This window comes from Paramormyrops kingsleyae, chromosome 2, assembly GCF_048594095.1.
Source record: "Paramormyrops kingsleyae isolate MSU_618 chromosome 2, PKINGS_0.4, whole genome shotgun sequence".
Taxonomy (NCBI): Eukaryota; Metazoa; Chordata; class Actinopteri; order Osteoglossiformes; family Mormyridae; genus Paramormyrops; species Paramormyrops kingsleyae.
In genome coordinates this window covers 7,944,223-7,962,692 of record NC_132798.1, presented here as the reverse complement: position 1 = coordinate 7,962,692, position 18,470 = coordinate 7,944,223, and the positions used below count along the sequence as shown (strand labels likewise).

The 18,470-nt window shown below is 45.5% G+C and overlaps 2 protein-coding genes across 9 annotated transcripts in view; both read left to right on the top strand.

The window, feature by feature from the left end:
* Window positions 1-13,256, top strand: part of LOC111838901 (AP2-associated protein kinase 1-like) — a 35,603-nt gene extending 22,347 nt beyond the window's left edge. For 5 of the 8 annotated variants that reach the window (XM_023802345.2, XM_023802355.2, XM_023802336.2 and 2 more), the window contains 5 exons: window positions 798-902; window positions 1,671-1,757; window positions 2,830-2,982; window positions 3,241-3,327; window positions 10,660-13,256. In XM_023802345.2, coding sequence (XP_023658113.2) covers window positions 798-902; window positions 1,671-1,757; window positions 2,830-2,982; window positions 3,241-3,327; window positions 10,660-11,459 — 1,232 coding nt within the window. In that variant the 3' untranslated portion in view covers window positions 11,460-13,256. Of the gene's footprint in view, window positions 1-797; window positions 903-1,670; window positions 1,758-2,829; window positions 2,983-3,240; window positions 3,328-3,906; window positions 3,978-10,659 lie in introns of all 8 variants that reach the window. The other 3 variants (XM_023802375.2, XM_023802366.2, XM_072704708.1) reach the window with 2 other exon arrangements.
* Window positions 13,257-14,260: 1,004 nt separating this feature from the next.
* nfu1 (NFU1 iron-sulfur cluster scaffold homolog (S. cerevisiae)) lies at window positions 14,261-18,361 on the top strand. Its single transcript, XM_023802189.2, has 8 exons — window positions 14,261-14,383; window positions 15,571-15,677; window positions 16,113-16,248; window positions 16,621-16,687; window positions 16,847-16,961; window positions 17,176-17,239; window positions 17,318-17,492; window positions 17,601-18,361. Exons 1-8 carry the CDS (start codon window positions 14,325-14,327, stop codon window positions 17,640-17,642), a joined length of 765 nt encoding a protein of 254 aa, XP_023657957.2. The 5' UTR covers window positions 14,261-14,324; the 3' UTR covers window positions 17,643-18,361.
* Window positions 18,362-18,470: the final 109 nt, after the last annotated feature.

Genomic DNA, 18,470 nt, shown 5'->3' with positions numbered 1-18,470 from the left:
GATTATAATAACAAAGTAAAACGGCTGGTTCCTTCGTTTAGCAAGATGTTGCTTTCTTTTCTGGTTTGTTATGTATGTCACTGCCAGTCACTCGACTTGAAAAGTTATTGATTTTGTGGGAAACCTGCAGTACCTGGCAAAGGTAGCATGTTATTGCCAACTTACAGCAGTAATATAGTTAAGTGTATTTTCAACAAAGGGGAATTAGTGACCCGGACCTTCAGCTTGAGCGTTTCCCTGTTCTACATGCATGCAGTGCTAGTTTGTAACCAGTAGAGGGCGTTCTTTTGAATGCACGCCGTCTCATCATCCTGTGGGATGTACATGGTGTCAACGCAGTGATGTCTCCTGTACAGACTGACATATAAACACATGGTGAACTAAAGGTCTAAATGCTCTTATTCTGTTTCACTGTTGATGGTGTGCTGCTGGATGAACAGTAATATTCTTTGCATGGATACTTGTATTTTATGATTTCCTTTTTTTTCCTCCTAAGCTGAAACCTTACTGAATTTAACTGAGAGCCCCCAAGTCGATCATTGCTTTGTTTGAATATCGCCTCTTTCCAGTCTCCTTTCTGCAAAAACACGTGCTTTGCGCTATAAATGAACGGCTAGCTGCCCCCCCATCCCCTTCATTCTGCAGCCTGCTCCTCAGTCACACCTGACCACCTTGCCGGCTCTGCTACTGATCGCTCTCCCTCTTTTGCCCCCTTGTCATTGTCATTCACCCCTCCTCTCCGTCACACCCTCCCTCCCATGCTTCTCTCTCCCCCTCCCTCTCTGGCCGCCTCACAGAGAAGCTGATAGAGGGCCTGAGGTCCCCCGACGCATCTCTCCTGCTCCCTGACCTTTTACCCCTGACTGACCCTTTCGGCACTCCTGCAGAGGGCCCCGGTAACGGTAATGGGCACCTTCCCAGCCCCCACGCCGTCTGCCCCCTCTGTGCCCCCACCCCCAGCTGCCACTGCACTACTCTCGGCGTGCTGGACTTATGGTCGTCCATCATGCTGCCACTCTCTCTTGTGATCATTCTGTTTCTCGACAGGTTGTTAGCCTGACTGTGTTGTATGTCTCCAATCACTTCCCTTCATTTTCGACTAGGCATGACTATAACCGCCCCCATGCATGCCCCCCCCCCAGACCATGCTAGTTAAGCCTCTTAGGTCTATAGGCATCCTTCCTATTTCTGAAATTCAAATCTGAGGTGATGGACTAAGATCATCGGCGAGCCCCGCCGTCACATCCCCATGTGACCTCTGAAGCTGAACATGTGACCTCTGAAGCTGAATTATCTCTTTCCCACTTCACATGGCACTTCACTCTGCCAGCCCACCCCCATCCCTCCCACCCTCACTCGTTTGCTTGCTGTCTCCCATTTTCCATTTCAGCGCCTCACAAATATCACTTTGCATAAATATTTACTGAACATCAAAATAGTTTATGAATGGCTATGAAGAACAAAAATTGCACACGTACACTATCAAAACAAAAGAAACAGTTTCAAATTTATAAACTGGGATCTTCAGTGAATAAAGTGATAAGCTCTTCCTCTTTGTTTCGGTAGCAGCATATTTCATCGCCAAACTGTGCCTGGGCTCCAACACATGATGAGGTCACCGGAGAGGAGCGTTTCCTTTACTTGCCGTCATGAGTCGTGCTCTTTTTCAGGCAAGCCGGACGTGTGCATGGACTCGTTGATCCCTGGTCTGGAGGCTCCCAGGCTGCAGCCGGAGCCTGCATCTGCAGCCCTGCCAGGTCAGTGCATCCCCTGTGCCCAGCCCTGCCCATCCCTGGCCCTCAGCCGTCTGTCAGTCCACTGTCTGGCCCGTTTGCTTGGGGTCCCTTAGTTGCCTTTCTGGAGTCTTATGACATCAGAGCAGTGTCTCCCAATCCGGTCCTTGGGGACCCACAGCCAGCCCACGTTTCTGCTCCCGTCCAGCCTCCCCAAGGAGCCAGTATGTGGACTGTCTGTCTGGCAGGGAACATTGCATTAGAGGACTGATTAAGGTCTCGCTGGAGCTCTGGACGGGCAGCTCTAGCAGCCTGGGCTCCTTTTTCTGCAGCAACAGGCTTGGTGTGACATTGTGGCTTCGTCTACTTTTCGCTAGACCAGCGGTTTTATTTTTACCTCCATATTGAAGGCCCTCAGCTTCCCAGCCCATAGGCGACACATGACTCGCACAGAGATACATTTTCAGTTTTCAATAAATATGGCAACAAGCTTAAACTTCTTAGGTCAGGGTTTCAGTTTTCAGTGTGTAATCCTACAGTAAAGGTTAGCAGATGCTGTTCCTGAGTTCTGAAGGTCAAATCCACGATCACCTGTGGTCTACCTACACCGGCTAATGCAGCCAAGCAAACTGCCGTCACGAGCAGCTGATCTTACTGCAGACAGACAATCTTCGCTTCCTGTGTTCCATGTGCTCTGATATTAAGTCTGCAAAAGGAGTTTTGCATATTGCTGGACCTCTCTCTGGGAATAACCCTTGTCAGGGGTGGGAGGGGCATCCGTGGTGGCTGGGGAAACTCAACTCAAGTATAAAACAGCTAATGTATCATGAAATGGCTTCGTGTTTAGTTAAGGTTAAGGACAATTCTGACTCTCTGGCCTGAAGGGTGAAGGATCAAGTCTGAGAGGGCACTACTTTTGTACCTTTGAATGGAGTTTAACTTGAATTTCTCCAGTTGAATGTGTCTGCATAAATGGGAAGAATATCGCTTTGTGGGGACGGCAATTATTATTGGTATCTCCATCGTCTTATTACCTTGTTTTCTGATTGAACCTCATTCCTTCACCTTCTCTCCACACTCACCTCCTTTGTTCCAGACTCTCTGGCTGGTGAAGATGCTCATTTGGGCAGCTTGCTGTCCCACTCTTCCAACACGGGACTCCCTCCTGCCTCCACACCCCCTTCTGGCTCTGCCTCCTGTCTGGATGAATTTGCCCCCACATCCCATGGTGTCAGCCAGCCCCTTGCAGGTAAAGAACCCCCCCACCCCACCCCCACCATTTGCATTAGGCTTCTTCTCCATCCAACCAAGACCTTCTCTCCGAGTCAATCTGCTGTGACTCCCGTAACGCACGACGACATGCCTGCCTTTTGGTCCAGTGTTCAGTGCATGAGCTACTGGAGTATCGGCTAATATCTTGGTCATAGCCCAGAAGTAAACAGCAGCTTTGACGCCTTGGCTGTTTGTATCCCTACCCTGCATTAACACCCCTCCTGCCTCATGCCAGGCTTCCAGCGGCCCGAGTGTGTGGAGAAAAGCACCGAGGACGAGTTCGACCCCATCCCCGTGCTCATCTCCAAAACTTCCAACCAAGGTAAGGTTAGCAGTCAGGCATCAAGGTGGGGGCAGCCTGGAATCATGCGGCCCTGACCTCTGACCTTCCGCAGCCAGAGACTCCCCCCACCCCTTCCCTCAGCTGTGGGCCACTGCTTGGAGCTAGTAAGCGGGCGATTGGCGTGCTGCTGGGCCTCGGCTCCACCCTGCCAGGGGAGCGGGCGCCACAGCTCCGACTCCGCAGTAGACGGGCCTCCTCATTTCCATTCTCATTCCCAGCATGCCCGCACTCTGCACTCTGCACACTACAGAACTGCACTTAACTTCCTGTCATCATATTTGGTTAATGCCCACTGTGCCACCTCAGGTCTGCTGTAGTAACTTAGTCTCCGTTTCCCAAAGAACTCTCCCTTAAATCTTCCGGGGGGGGTAACCCCTACTTATTTTCTTTCTCCCCTTTTTCTCATCCTACCCCCATCCTTTACTACTTTCTGACTGCTGCACTTCACCACCTCCTCCTTTGTCCTGTATCTATCCCTCCCTCCCTCTACCTTTCTTCCTCTCTCTCTCTCTCTCTCTCTCTCTCTCTCTTCCTCCCCCCTTCTTTGGTACGTTTCAGGTGGTCATTCACGCAACAACAGCGGCAGCTCAGAGTCCAGCCTCCCCAGCCTGGCCCGCTCACTCCTACTGGTGGATCAGCTCATCGACCTGTAGAGGGGGTGGGGGGGGGGGGGCGGGGGATCAGGGAGGAAAAGCATTTGGCGAAATTGGGGTAGAAGTTGGTCATGTAAGAATTTTGCTGCAGTCCCTCCCCACCTCCCCAACCACTCACTCAATCCCTGAAATATTTGGCTGATTTCACTCTCTCTCTCCCTGATAATCACCTAACCATCATCCATAAGGACTGGTCCCCTGTCTCCCTCCATGTATCCCCATTCCTCCTTACACTCACATCACCCCAAACAGTCCTGCTTTAGAGTCCAGCCCAGTGGGATCAGCCCAGTGGGATCAGCCCAGTGGGATCAGCCCAGTGGGATCAGCCCAGCCCTATTGCCGACGCGGCCTCACTGACGTTCCCTGTTGAGTTTAGCGCATTGTATGTTTTCGTTTCCTCCCGGTGGCATTTTTTTTAGCATCAGAAGTGCTTGAATGCTGTTGGTGTAGCACTGTAAATGGTGTAGCACTGTAAATGCTCCCAGGGGTTTCTGTTCCAGTGTCGCTTAGCACTGCAAATGCACAGGAGCAGAATGACGCACGATGCTGTTGGGTTACTGCCACGCCTCAGTCTTTTGTACCCTTGCGGTATTCGTAACGCGACTACCCCAACCCCGCCTTTTAGACACGGCCAGCTCGGAATGGCCTGATTAGCCGTAGCCGGCGTATCCCCTCCGAGCCCCGCATTGTTCCCTGTTTCACTTGTCCCTCATGGCCTCCCTCTGATCACCCTCCTGTAAATACTCGTGTCCGGGCAGCATGTGGTGCTTTCAGGCATCTTACCACTCCTACAAGGACGGGCGCTTTAGACCAGAGCGCTGGCAGAAAGGGAGGCTGCATCCTTGGCATATCAGCATGGTAGCTGCTTATTTGTGGGTGTTAAACAGGGACTGTAACTCGAGTTTGTGCAGTTAATAAATAGTAGGGAATAAATAGTCACTCCAAAACTCTGTGTGCTGTGTTAAATAGAAATGTAGCTAGGTTTGTTTTTCTTTTAGTGATTTAAAGAAATAGTCTGTGTGTGTGCTTTTCTGTCTAAACCCGGCAGGGCTTCTCCTGTAAATTTCCCCATAAGCACAAGGCGCATGCTGTACTAATGATAAATGAGAGCAGTATTGCCCAGTCCCGCATGCCCACACTGGGCCTCGCCTCATCCCCTCCATCATCATCAATGCCTTGCACTTGTCCGTGTTTGCCGTAGTCTGTTTGAGCTTTTGCTCATGCTGTTGGCAGAAACTTTCGGGGGATTCTAAGCAGTTTCCTTTAGGAAGAGTACAGGGGAGCAGCCAGTCAGGCTCATGGGCGTTTTACTTGCGCAAAATTGTTCTGAGGGCAGAATGAAAAATGATTGGTTCAGAGAGAGAACCAATAAGATTGTAGAGGAGGTGGGGCAAGCAACTACAGGAGGCAGGACCAAGACATTTTGATTGGTTTGTCCCGCCTCCTCTTGCTGGTTGGACCAACCTCCTCTATAATCTGATTGGTTACCTCTTGGAACCAATCTTTTTTTGTTAAGCCCTCGGCAGCAGGCCTGGGGCCAGACTTTTAACCAATATGATGAAGGACCAGGGAGTTGGCATGGTGACTGGGAGGATCACATCGTTGGGCTTGGTGTGACCGCTGACTGTAGAATATCCTGGGGGGCACTTTCTTTTTTCTGATTTTCTTGTCCCGTTTCATTCATTCATTCCTTACAGACTGAAATGCCGCTTCATTCATACTGTCCATTGCTGTCCAAAGCCAGTGCGCAGTTACGCTCATTGTGCTCGTGTGTTTGACCTGAACAGTGTATATTGTTAAACTGCCATCAGACTGAAGTTTCTCACCATGTGATCACGTGCTCTATAGCCCCTGTGTGCAAAGCCGCTGATAGTGTGATAAGTGTTGAAAATATTACAAAAAACTTTATCATTGTAAGAATAAATGTGACTATAGAGTGCTATAGAATGAATATCATAAATATAAATTTAGAATATTCTCATTGCAGTTACACACATATATATTATAGTTTAAAGAAGAATTCTTTATTTCTCTGTGTTCTTATCACAATTGTATTTGCAAGCGTGAAGTTCCAGTGTTCATTTTATTTCTTCTCATTTTGTTTCTCTGAAGATAACCGTTTATTCCTCATTGTCTGAGGAACACAGAGAGACACAGAAATGTGATTTTTATGTTTTTAATGTCCCCGCCTTTGCTGCTGGGTGTGCTCTAAGTATATCTTATCTGGGATTGATGGGACAAGCTTGTTTTTCCCCAATAATTTAATAACGTATTTAAGTATAAGAAAATAACATTAAGCCGTTTATCATTTCCAGCTTAGCCTGGAGTGCTGACTGTGTCAGTGGTTTGCAGATTGCAGATCTCGGGCTGCTTTCATGTGCGCCTGACTGCAGAGCTGCAGTTACGGTTCTTGCGGCCTCCGTCTGATGCCGCTGAATTTGGGGACGGAGGGGTGACCCGGTGACGAGGCCGAGGGCCTGGAGAGGGTTTGACAGGGGAACTGGTCAGCACACGGGGGGTGGGGGGTGCGGGGGTGTCGTTATACTGATGCTTCAAGGTTCAGATTATTTTTTATTTCATTTGATTTTAATTACTCTGCTTGGGATGGGCGCAGGCAAGGCAACTTCTCCCCCGAATCTCTGATCTAGAATATCTAGGAATCGGAATGATGACAGAAACTTAAGTTTATAACCATCACATCCCAAATGAAGGACTGCTTTCATCGTCATATCTACACCCTTTACCTCCACAGCATGGAAGTATGAGAGAAACAGAGGCGCCATGCTGTGATCTTGAGGAAAGTGCGTAGATGTCAGACACCCATCGCACACGGTTCATTTCCCATTGCCATCGGCGTCGCTCTGGGCTTCCGCTCAGAGATTCCTCTGAGGCATTCCTGGGGGTGACGGCAGCTCTTCTGCTCTCGTGGCGCTCTCCCGTCCACCGAAGGAGTAACGAAGCCGTGTGTGGATTTTACACAGTAGCTCTGTTATTGCTTAGCGAGTCTTACTGTTCATAGGGATGATTTGCACGACTCCCAAATGCAACCCCACAGTTTAGTCACTGCCTGTGGGTCTAGGCCTTGCTAACATGATTAAAAGGGACCAGCAAATGAAAACACATTCAGGGCATTTACCCTCTTCCTTTGATACGTGGAGGGGATTCGAAGAGCTGCTGTTGCTGGGTTTGTTTATTGCCTGTAAGTTGCGGTGAACTTGCATAGTGGATCTTGCGGTCAGGCTCCAGGTCATTCTGTTATTGTGATGTATTTGTTTGGATTTACCTCCAGAGTTCAGTTGTGACTTGTTACATTTGGCTGTTGCTGTTCAGGATTTAGCAGATGCGTCTGTGAATTTGTATCAGGATAGTATGCAGTCTTTTTTTTTTTTGTGTTCATTGTACAGCAACCCATTTCACATCTGTGTGGGTTTAAGGGTGGAAGATCCCCCACGAATGTGACAATTTGCAAATAATACTTGGGCCCATAAAAATGCAAAGTTAATGGTGCTGAGGTTTAAAAGTTAATACAAGAAATGCAGGATTGCACAGTCATGAGTGAAGCTGACGGCCGAGACAGATGCGTGGCGAACCTAAGCCAAGACGCATAGATTCCTGTTTTTTAATACCAAAAATAACTTGTAATATTAAAGATTTAATATGCACTTACACTAACACATATTAAACAACATTAGCATTTATATATTGTATGACCTTATGTAATCCAAATCATTTTCAGTATTTATAATTCTTTGGCTTGTGTGTCTTGTGAGTTTCTGCAATTTTTCGGCATGCTCGAAAATATTCCCGTTTAATTGCTCAAGGCCAACTCGCGATTCACTAAACCGCGAAATCAAATTCGCAAATCTGTAAGGGCGACTGTAATTGTGTATGTTCACCCTCGTGCTGTTTTTGTTGTATCAGTAAAACTGCAATTCAGATGTTCTTGTGGTCACGTCAATAAACTGAAGTTGTCTTCTTTGAAATCCAAAGTTTTAGTGAAATAGTATGACAATATAGGCTTTCTTTCAGAGGTAGGTGTTCAGAAGTATGCAGTTGCCCCGCCCCCGATCCAGGGCTCATGACAGTAATTTCTTCCTGATCTCTCACTCTCTCTTTTTTCCCCCTTTGTTTCTCAGACTTAGGGCAGATAATTTATAGCTTCCCCCCCCCCCTTCCCAAGTTCAGCCTTTTAAGCAGAGTGTCCTTTTGTCTAAATGAGTGAAAGATGTGTGTGTTGTGTGTACAGTGATTAAGTCATCATTTGTTCATTCATACCTGAAATAGCAGGCACATTTGAAGCACTATGATTGGGCGTATGGCAGTACACAAGTCGTTTGGACCTTCTCAGTCTAAGTGGAACAATTGATATTTCCAGCCTTCTTTATTTGCTCAGATTTGCATTTACGCACATAAGTTTGTTCTTATAGTATGGCTCTATATCAAAAAGCTCAGTAATTCAATTTTTTCGAAAATATTACGTTTCATTAATGTGGTAAAATTTGATTGGCTAGAATTTTGGGGAGAAGAAACTTACACCATTGACTGTAAAGCTGTTCATTTCCCCAGGATTTCTGATGTGTGTTCTGAAACCTGTCTATCCATTTTCTCAGTTTACCCTGTAGTGGAGTTGATTTATTTTCCCATGTAGCTAACCTATGCAATCTCAGAGCTTAACCCTATTCTTAGACACCACAGAGCTGTATTCATTGGAGGTCTAGCCTTGCCAGTAGTGTTTTACCTGTGTTGCTGTGCAAAACCTTCTGTACCCAATGTGTTTTTTGGATGGGTGGGGGGGTGGGAACCTGAATATATGAAAGTGCAGCAAAAGTGACTTTGCAGCAATATCCATTTCTGGGCTGGAGTAGCTATATTTCGATGTTTACCTTCTATTTTTATGAAATGGAAAAATGAGAGGGGATTTAATTAAATAAATATGTGAATGTGATATAAGTGTACTGGGTTTTTTTTTTGCTGGTTTTTAACTTTCAGTACAAACGTACAGTACACTCTCCTGAATCCATAGTCTTCTGGATCACATTGCAGTCTTGTTGTTTCTTCGGTTTAGTCTTTTATGGAATCTATGGAGTCATAATGGGCAGGAGTCAGACGTCACAAGACGGACTTGTTAACAATCTACACGATTGAAGCTAAATCCTGTGATTTTCAGTGATTTTGCATCTTTATGTTCAGTTTTCTTTTCCTTTGTTTCAGAAGCACAAGGTTTAAAAGTATCCCGAAAAGAGAAAAATAGCACTTGATAATGCAGACGGGTTTTATTCGCGGAAATTTCAGGCATTTGAGACGCCTGTATTCAGGCAGAAGTTTTCGTGGCGAATGACCCCCCAACGCCTGGTGTCTTGTGCCCCGAGCAGCCAGCTGCTCTTTCTGCAGCCACACTTGCTCCTGCAGCTGCTGCAGTTGTTTGGCCCCCAGTCAGGCCATCTGCCCCTTCACAGCTCCACAATATAATTAATGATCTCCGCAGTTCCTATGACTCATTTGGGTTCCCATATTCTGTGGCACTTTATAAGTTGCTGGACCCCCACAACAATACTCCTTGATTCCCACTTTGCATGCAGTTTGTTTCCTCACTCCAGCAAATATTAAAAACTGGTGAATATTATTCGTTATAAGTTCTCTGGCTTACCGTGGCTAGCAGAGTCTTTCTTGTGCCACTGTGAAATTTTAGGAAAGCCGTTGCAGGGAAATGCTCATCTTTGCTGGGGTACTTTTTTTATTGCATTTATCACCATAAGCCTGAATAGAAAGACACACACACACACAATCTCTAGCTATCTCACCACCCCACACTGTGGTTGACTGTGGGCTCTGTCCTAGCGGGCTGCTACTAACCCTGCCTTCCTGGAGATGCTGGCTAACCTCTGCTCACATCACTGTCCAGGTAAGGTTGCCTCTGCCTCTCCTATGCTCTGCTCTGCTCTCACTCCCTCTCTCTCCTCCCTCCCACTGTGTTTGTCTCGCAGACTCTGAGGGGACCTGGACAGTCCCCTCAGTCTTCCTTGTTTCCACGAGGTCACCGCTCTAAAAATGAAGTCCACCTCTGTGTTTCGCCCATGCTTCAGTAGCCTGAATCGTTTTACACTCAGGAAAAGAAAAATCATAGAGCGTGATCTAGGAGACCTTTGGAAATGGTCATCCGTTCTGACTGATGATCTTCAGTCAGATTAATCCACATGAAAGCCGTCTTTGTAGAGCAGAAGGAAGTAATGGGTTATAGATGTGCTTAACTTTGTGGGAAACATACTGTGGACTGACAGAAGAAATGTGTGGAAACAAGGCTACTGGTCTGTTGTAGTTGTTTGAAGTGAGTAGCTCATTGTTGTAGTTATTGTACATAGTATGTGATTGTCTACAGAGCATTGGCTGGTATACTTCTGTTGAAAGCTGGTATGGGATTGTGCATTTTCATACAAGTACTTTTCCTCCTTGTTTCATGAGAAATATGAATGGTGCTGTGTCACATGACCTGATGTGTTGTTGGTTGCTGAGAGGATTTGTTCCAGTGATTCCACTTGTGTGCTTTTTGAGGTTTGCCGTGGAATTTACATGGCATTTACAGTGTGCAGGGGGGTTGTGTGTTAAACTGCATTTCATCTGAATATTAAACCCTCTCACTCATCTCTTCTTTACTCCCCAGAACTCCAGAGGCAGACCAATGGCTATAGTGTGTTTTGTGAAGGAGGAAGTGAGGTGCCTGGAGATATTGACAGCATAGACCAGGGCTGTTTGCACTCAAGTGAGGAAGAGGATGATGAAGAGCAAGTCGATGAAGGTGTAGCTCTCGACTCCAGCGGCTCCAGGCCATTGCTACTAGATTCCGAGGAAGAAGAGGACCAAGTCCCGGAAGTCGAGCAGGAACCAGACCACCAGTTCTACCAGCCCTCTTTACTCCCCCAGCACCAGCAGCATTTCTCCCCTCACCTCTTGCCTCTCCAACCAGGCAGGAAGCATCACACTCCACCTAACGTCTTCTCAAACGCCCCCTTTGGAACTGGACAGGAGGAGGGTAGTGACGTGTTTGCCAAAGCACCCTTCCCACGGCACCCTGTCCCAGCTCAGGAGCCAGACATCTTCCTACAGGCCCCTTTTGGCAGGAGGATGGAGACGGCCAGAGGCTTGCAGCAGCACTCCCAGCCGTGCGTACAGCACCCAGTACGTTCTGCTGTCCACCTCCCTGGTCACGAGCAAGCCTACCTGGGCCAAGCACCTTCCCACCCCATACATCCACAAGCCTTGGCCAAGTATTCCCGGCATTTCGAGGCCCCACTACCCCAGTCACTGATGGGGGTCCAACATCCATTGCCTTCTGGGGCCAGATTGGGTGCCATGGGGCCAAGCCCTGCAGGTCCTTTGCCCTCATGGACTACAGAGGCTGTTGCTGTGGATCCCTTTATTGCTGCACCCTTTCACCACAAAGGTCCACAGGAAAAGCTCTAAAGACAGGGGATTGGGCAGGATCAACTCTGAAAAGGAAAATGGCTACACCAGCTATGGGTATCTGCAGTGCGCTATGGGCAGCACCATCACCTCCAACCCAATATTTCACAAATTCTGAAACTGATATTGGAACAAAAGGTAGAATGTTTGATGGTAGTAGTTGTGAAATTCTGCCCCTTAATCCAGAAACAGTTGTTGATCTTGTGCATCTGCACCCTCCTTTCAGTCTGTCTACACCATGTGACTCCATCTCGTTGCTGGTGCTGCATTCCATCCCCCACCACTTTATCTAGATACAGCCACCTCTGTTAAAGTTAACAAGACCCCGATTGCTGAACAAGTCACTCAAGATCTCTCGAACATTTGGTTCCCTAGATGGGACAGTGCTGCTCAGAAAAGTTTACCTTTTTTTATTATTATAGTATCCTCTGCATTCAATCATGAAGTAAACACTGATAGCACTCTCCTTTGCACAGTAGACTGTGGCTGGATTAAATGATATTAAATGATATGAGATCATTTGGAACCTCATCAGATTTTGTTTTCATTCCCTCTGATCTTCTTGAGAACCCATACTGATATTTACTTGTGCTGTTTGTAAAATGCTCCTGCACATGAAAGTGTGGCTTAAACAATTTTTAATACTCTGCTAATGGTTTCCTTAGTGTGTCCGCTTAAATAATGTAACTACCATATACCAAGTAATGCTAAAGGATGACAAGTTTGATTTGCTAATAATATTCCTGCCCCTTTTTCCGTTTTAATGAATCCAACACCAGCGGTGCACAAGGTCCTTTCATTTACGGTGCCTCTAAAAGTGATTGATTTCATCTTGGGCACCTGGAGCTTACTTTGGCATTTTAATGAAACACGCCTCTTTGATTCATTTTGATCTTGTCGACTTCCTTTCTCAGTATAGGATTTGGAAAGATGGACTGTCTGGCATCATCTGTTATTTCTATATGTTTTCATCACCATAAGTCCTGTGTTACTTCCTCCTAGAACCATTTTTTGCCCCCCCCCCCCCCCCCCAAGTATGCAAACTATGAGTATTCACCTTGGTTTATGCTACACATGGCAATAACCCTGAACTTTAACGTAAAAATATTCTTTGTGTGTGTCTGTATACACTCTGAATCGATGAGGCCATATGAATGTATAGTTCATGGTTTTCCTGTGTTGAAACCAAGCCCACCGTAATGCCACTGCTGTCCAGTTTACTGAAGGGATGATACTGGCATTGTCCTCTGCTTCACAGGGTCCTTAAGTGCTTTGCAAACATCTACTGTACCCGTTTACTACACCGTCAAACAAGGAGGACAGGTGGCATGATTCTGTACACATGGCCTTAGGTAGTACTACTAAACAGTGAGGCAGGACAGCAGGGTCTCAGTTATGCTCCCAATAATTATTTGCAATTATATTTTTGAATGTTAGAATACTGAGCCCTGACCAGTCTCCCTCCACAGTTTCTTTGCACACAACTTGAAGAGATGATGGCAAATGTCTGCCTTTATAAGTTTCCCTCATTTGACATTGGTGTGTATTGAAATGGTCTTTACATTATAATTTCTGAGTATTTATACAGAAAACGGACTCTGCTGATTTTGGAAAGTGGGGATTGAAGACACGTGGCCTCTTACTGCTGAAACTGGAGGCACTTGTCAAATATACTTGAGTAACCCAAAGCACTTTGTGAATTTTTGAAAACCGTCACAGAAAGCCTTTGTTGAATTGCTGAATGCTGTCATGGCAAGTTGTGTATTATAAAGAACATTAAATAAATGATTGCATTTATTTTGTCTGTTGCCAATTTTAATCAGGTTTCAAAGCATCCTCATATACAAAAACAATAATGCAGCATGAGGACGAAACTAAATTCCTAAGGGTTTCAGGGAGCCTGGTGACTGTCCCCTAAAGCAAGGTTTCTCAACCCAGTCCTCGGGGACCAGCAGACAGTCCACGTTTTTGCTCTCTCGCAATTGGCAGGGAATTGGGAGAGAGCAAAAACGTGGACCGTCTGGTGGTCCCCGAGGACCGGGTTGAGAAACCCTGCCCTACAAATGGAAACAGGAGGGGAGCATGAAAACTCCACAAACTGTGCTTGAGACTGGATTCAAAAGTCTATTTTTTTTCTCCTGGTCACCTATGGGAAGTCTGTTCCTGGAAGCAAAGTGGTACAGCATGGACAATCATACACTATAGGTGATTTAGAGATTGCATTTAATCTAACTATGCTTGGATTGTAAGAGGAAACCCATACCGTACGGGGGACAACTTACAAATTCCACAATTAAGTAAAGATCCAAATCCCCAGCAGTGTCGAGTACTTTTCCATCATACTGCCCCCTACAGTTGTTAACAAAATACATGTGTAGATTACAGCCACTCTTAAATACATAATCAGGGTCGCCAACGCTCACGCTTCTGACCTGATACGCTTTCTTGCTCACACAAACGCAAGAAATATTACGGGAAATCTATATTATTCCAGTATAAACCTAAAATTATCTGCATCGAAAGCGTTGGGCTAGTTCGCAAACTATACAGACTTTTCACAATGTAATATAATTGTCACATACATGTAAATGACTGTGCAGACTTGTCTCGAATTGAAAATCACATGCCAGCCCGCTGACCAAAGTTGACAACACTGCATGATTTTAGTGCAACGTTATAAGGATAAAATTTACTATTGAATACGGTAATTTTACTAAGCTAACGGAATTTAAAACTTTAAGCCTCATCTTAAAGGGTAATGTCTGTTCATACTCCCTGACGACCTAGGCATACAAAGGGTTAAAGTTACGGGCTTTTGGCCAAGGCTGGGAGGAACTGCGTCACGAGACGCTTTTTCGCCTAAACATGGCGTCCTACCGGCAGTTCCGCCTGCTGCTGCCTGTTGCCACCTTTATATCGAGGCGGTAAGTACATGCCGACTGGTTGCGTGCGTTTAAGTGAAGCTCAGTATCTGAGCGTTTATGGAGATGCAAGAGAAAGATATCTGTTCATACACATATGGAGCAGCTCGGGGTGTTCATTGGCGCGGCGCTCTGACGTATATAACATGACCATGGGGGGCAGCAGGCTGCGCACGGCCCATACCTGCTGCCCGATCCTTTATCAATAACGGGGGTCCGCAGACAATCACGCCTGATTTATGGTTCTTCATAGGCTCTACGCAGAGCTTACGCCGTGGCCTGCGAAAGTGTGTGTGTGTGTGTGTGTGTGTGTCTGTCTCTCTCTCTCTCTCTCTCTCTCTCTCTCTCTGTCCCTTCTGCAATTTCACCGCCAAAACGCTAGTTGGTAGTGTGGTTTTTATGCCGTTCAAAGAAGAAGAAGGGTCTCACTGTTGTGTTTCTTCGTGTTGTAGAATAACAGTAACATTTACCGAAATTAACGCAGAAAAGAGGGAAGATGTCGGGGAGATGGCGTGTATGACCACTGAACCGACTGAATCAGTGCACAACACAGGCTTTGCGTTTTTAAAGTTGCTTTGGTGTGTTATTTTCGACACTTTTACCACCTACGTAAACTCTTCGAACTTATCTGATGCGTGTGTCATGTTAATAACCTTTATACGCGCCCCTTTACGGCAAGGTAAATCCCGTAGTGTGTGGAATACATCAGGCTTCCATGAATCTTTAAGTTTTTAGGGATACAGACATAAACATATTCTGTTCATCAAAACTTAATCAACCGTGTACAGGCAGCTGCTGTCTGTAAATTAACTTTAATTATTCATTTGTATATGTCTGAAAAGAACATAAAATGGTCAATATTTTGAACCAAACAAGCAAGGCCTTGATTTTGAAATCAGACTTTCCACTGATGGCACAGTAACTTACACTAAAAAATCTTCCGAGTTTACCTTTTTGAGTAAACTGTACAAACCATTGAATTTCTTAATACAGCAGGGAATTTAAACGGCAGTATTAAGTAGTAAGTGTTAATGTAGTAGGTTGTCATGTTTTGCTTGGAACTAATTGTAAATCAGGCACTAAGTGGATAAACAGCTTCTTGCTGTGCAGGAAGGCTCAAAAAGACTTACCCTAGTCTGAACTTTGGGTAAATGTTTGGTTAAACTTGTCCATACCTTTCCTCCACATAGGATACGTCCCATATCCCTTCCTGATTGTCAAGGTCCAAGGCTGCTTTGGGCAACACAAAAAGGGAGAAAAGCAAGATGGCCACTTATGCCCACCACATATTTTCCAGGTTAGTACAGTAGATCATCAGTGATGCAATAATTATGTGGGTAATGGAAGGGGCATGCTGGGTAATGGGAATGATTGGACCCTCCTTGCTCTGAAATATGTTAAATTCCACAACTTAAAAATGTCACAATATGTCTCTATGGGAATTTTATTCTCGTATTTTGCTGGCTCATTAGTTTGTGCTTTTATGTTTGGTCTTCTGGTGAGGTACGAATTGCTTCTTTTCCACTTATCACTCTTTGGATTTTAATCATGGGGATTTCATTAAGGCAGCAAATTACTTTTTTTTTTTTTTTAAATAAGGCACTCAATTACGGAGAGAAGCAACACTATCCTCCCCCAAGAGGCATTGTGAAAATGTAACGGGGCCAAAGGAAAGCTGTTTGGCTCACTGTCTGCATGAAAAGTCTTTTTTTTTTTCCCTCCAAATCTGTAGTGAGGACCGTGTTCATTCAGACCCAAGACACTCCAAATCCAAACAGCCTGAAGTTCCTGCCAGGTCGCATGGTGCTGGAAATGGGAACACTGGATTTCGCCAGCCCCCGCGATGCACACTGCTCCCCATTGGCTAGGTACACAAGCATGTGACTTTGTACCTTTCAAATGATTAATAAGGACATTTCAACTGAGGAAAAACTAGTTTTATTTTAATGAATTGGTCCGAAGAGTTGAGCGATTTAGCAACAGAAATTTCACAAGATTCTTTAACAGGAATTAACAACTGATAGTGATAAAATGACCTTGACTTCCCCATATAAAATAAACAAAAAGACTCTTATTTTCTCATTTATATTTAAAGGTCTTACAGACCAACTACTGTTCTGTAAAAAAGGGAAATTACCATACAGCAACATGGAAAAACAATCTGATAAATGCCATTTTCTCATTCTGCACATTCTCAGTTCTTGAACTGACTCTGCACCTCTTGGTCCACTTTCTTTTAGACAGCTCTTCAGAATCGACGGTGTGAAGAGTGTTTTCCTGGGTCCAGATTTTATCACTATTACCAAGGTAACATGCTGAGTCACAGCCTAAGTCAGCGATTCTGTTTACAAAATAAACAGGGTTATGTATGATCACAATCAGACTTATAAATGGTATTTAAAGTAAAGGAAAGTGCTGCAGCTGGCTAACAGTTAAAATGTTTGTTTGTTTTCCTTACTCCCACAGACAGATATAGATATTGAGTGGAAAGTGATTAAGCCAGATGTTTTTGCTACCATTATGGACTTCTTCACGTCGGGCTTGCCCGTCGTCAATGAGGACGCGCCTCGGCCGGATACAGGTGACGGCTCCCAGCCTTGAGCGCTGCTCTTGTCCACGTATGCCAGTGGTTCTCAGTCAGGCTTAAATGGTCCTTAATAGGCTAATATTGAATATGGTAGGTTGAAAACAGTGTGGGTTGAACAGGATTAAGAGCTATTGGCTTATACTTTGAAACTGATCTCCCAGAAAGCAGGATTTGGTCATGGGCGGCGCCCGCATTTGTGTTTCTGCAGCCCCCTGTGAGGATGACGACGAGGTGGTCGCCATGATCAAAGAGCTGCTGGACACTCGGATCAGGTAGGGGGCGGCGAGGGGCGACGATCCGGGGCTCCATCTGCACGTCTTCGTAGCTCAGACCTGGCCTTCCCTCCCCAGGCCAACAGTGCAGGAGGACGGCGGCGATGTGCTGTACCGTGGCTTCGAGGACGGCATTGTGAAGCTGAAGCTCCAGGGCTCTTGCACCAGCTGCCCCAGCTCCATCGTGACGCTGAAGAGGGGCGTTCAGAACATGCTGCAGTTCTACGTTCCGGAGGTAGAGGGCGTGGAGCAGGTGAGTACTGGGGTTGGACAGGGCTTTAACGTCGTGAAGCTGGGCCTTGTGCACCTTCGCTGCCCTGTCTGCTCATTTGAGTCTTGACCCCATCTTGTGTGGTTGCAGGTGACTGATGACGATGGAGTAGAGCGGGATGCACAGGCATGAGTGTTTTGGCAGCCAGTCCAAACTCTGCATCCAGACACTGCCATCATCGGCCTGGCTTCAAAGACGTCTCAAAATCGACAGCGACCTCCTTGCGTGCATTTCGGACTATTGGGAGAGCAGTATGACGTATTCGCTTGGAAGACCACAGCTGTGTTTCATGCATGAGATTGCTGAGCAGGCAGCAGTGACATGTCACTAGTGGTCTGTCACTTAGTACACGTACTTTATCTGTCAAACGACTGGAGAATTTAACAGCAGTGGCATTCTTAACTAAAACCTTGGCTTTTTATTGGCTTTTCTGCTTTTTTTTTTTTTTTGCAAAACCTGCAAACAATATTTTCCACATTCATTTTTATAACATTACTTGCTGCAAACCAAACTGAAAGAAGTGAAGGTCCTCAAGAGAATTGTTTTCCATGACGACCATAGAAGCATATACGAAGAGAATGTCACTAGATATAGTCACATACACTTGGTCTCTTGTCCTTTGTTGTCTTATAAAATTAGTAATCAGAAAATTATTTGCAGATATTTGGGTGATGTACCTCAAACTATAGCTGTATTTACAAAGTACTCTAGTAACTTTCATGTGAAGTATTACAGGATGATAAAAGGGTACTATCTGAAAATGTATAAGATTTGTGAAAATTAAGAGAAATAATGCAAATACTAATTCATAGATTGCTTAATAAAGTAAAAAAAAAAACAAGTCACAGTGATTGGGATTAAACACTTTTTATTCCTCAATCTTTTCACTAATAAAACTTACTTGGTTAATTTTAGGAACCTCTCTTAATTCCATTAAAATTTGGGTTCGAAGTAATGGTT

What these genes read in the sequence shown, in the direction of transcription:
- nfu1 (XM_023802189.2), top strand. Translation starts at nt 14,325, where the DNA reads ATGGCGTCCTACCGGCAGTTCCGCCTGCTGCTGCCTGTTGCCACCTTT. An exon ending in CGCGCCTCGGCCGGATACAG is followed by an intron (nt 16,962 to 17,175) that starts GTGACGGCTCCC and finishes GTGTTTCTGCAG; the next exon opens with CCCCCTGTGAGGATGACGAC. An exon ending in AGGTAGAGGGCGTGGAGCAG is followed by an intron (nt 17,493 to 17,600) that starts GTGAGTACTGGG and finishes GTGTGGTTGCAG; the next exon opens with GTGACTGATGACGATGGAGT.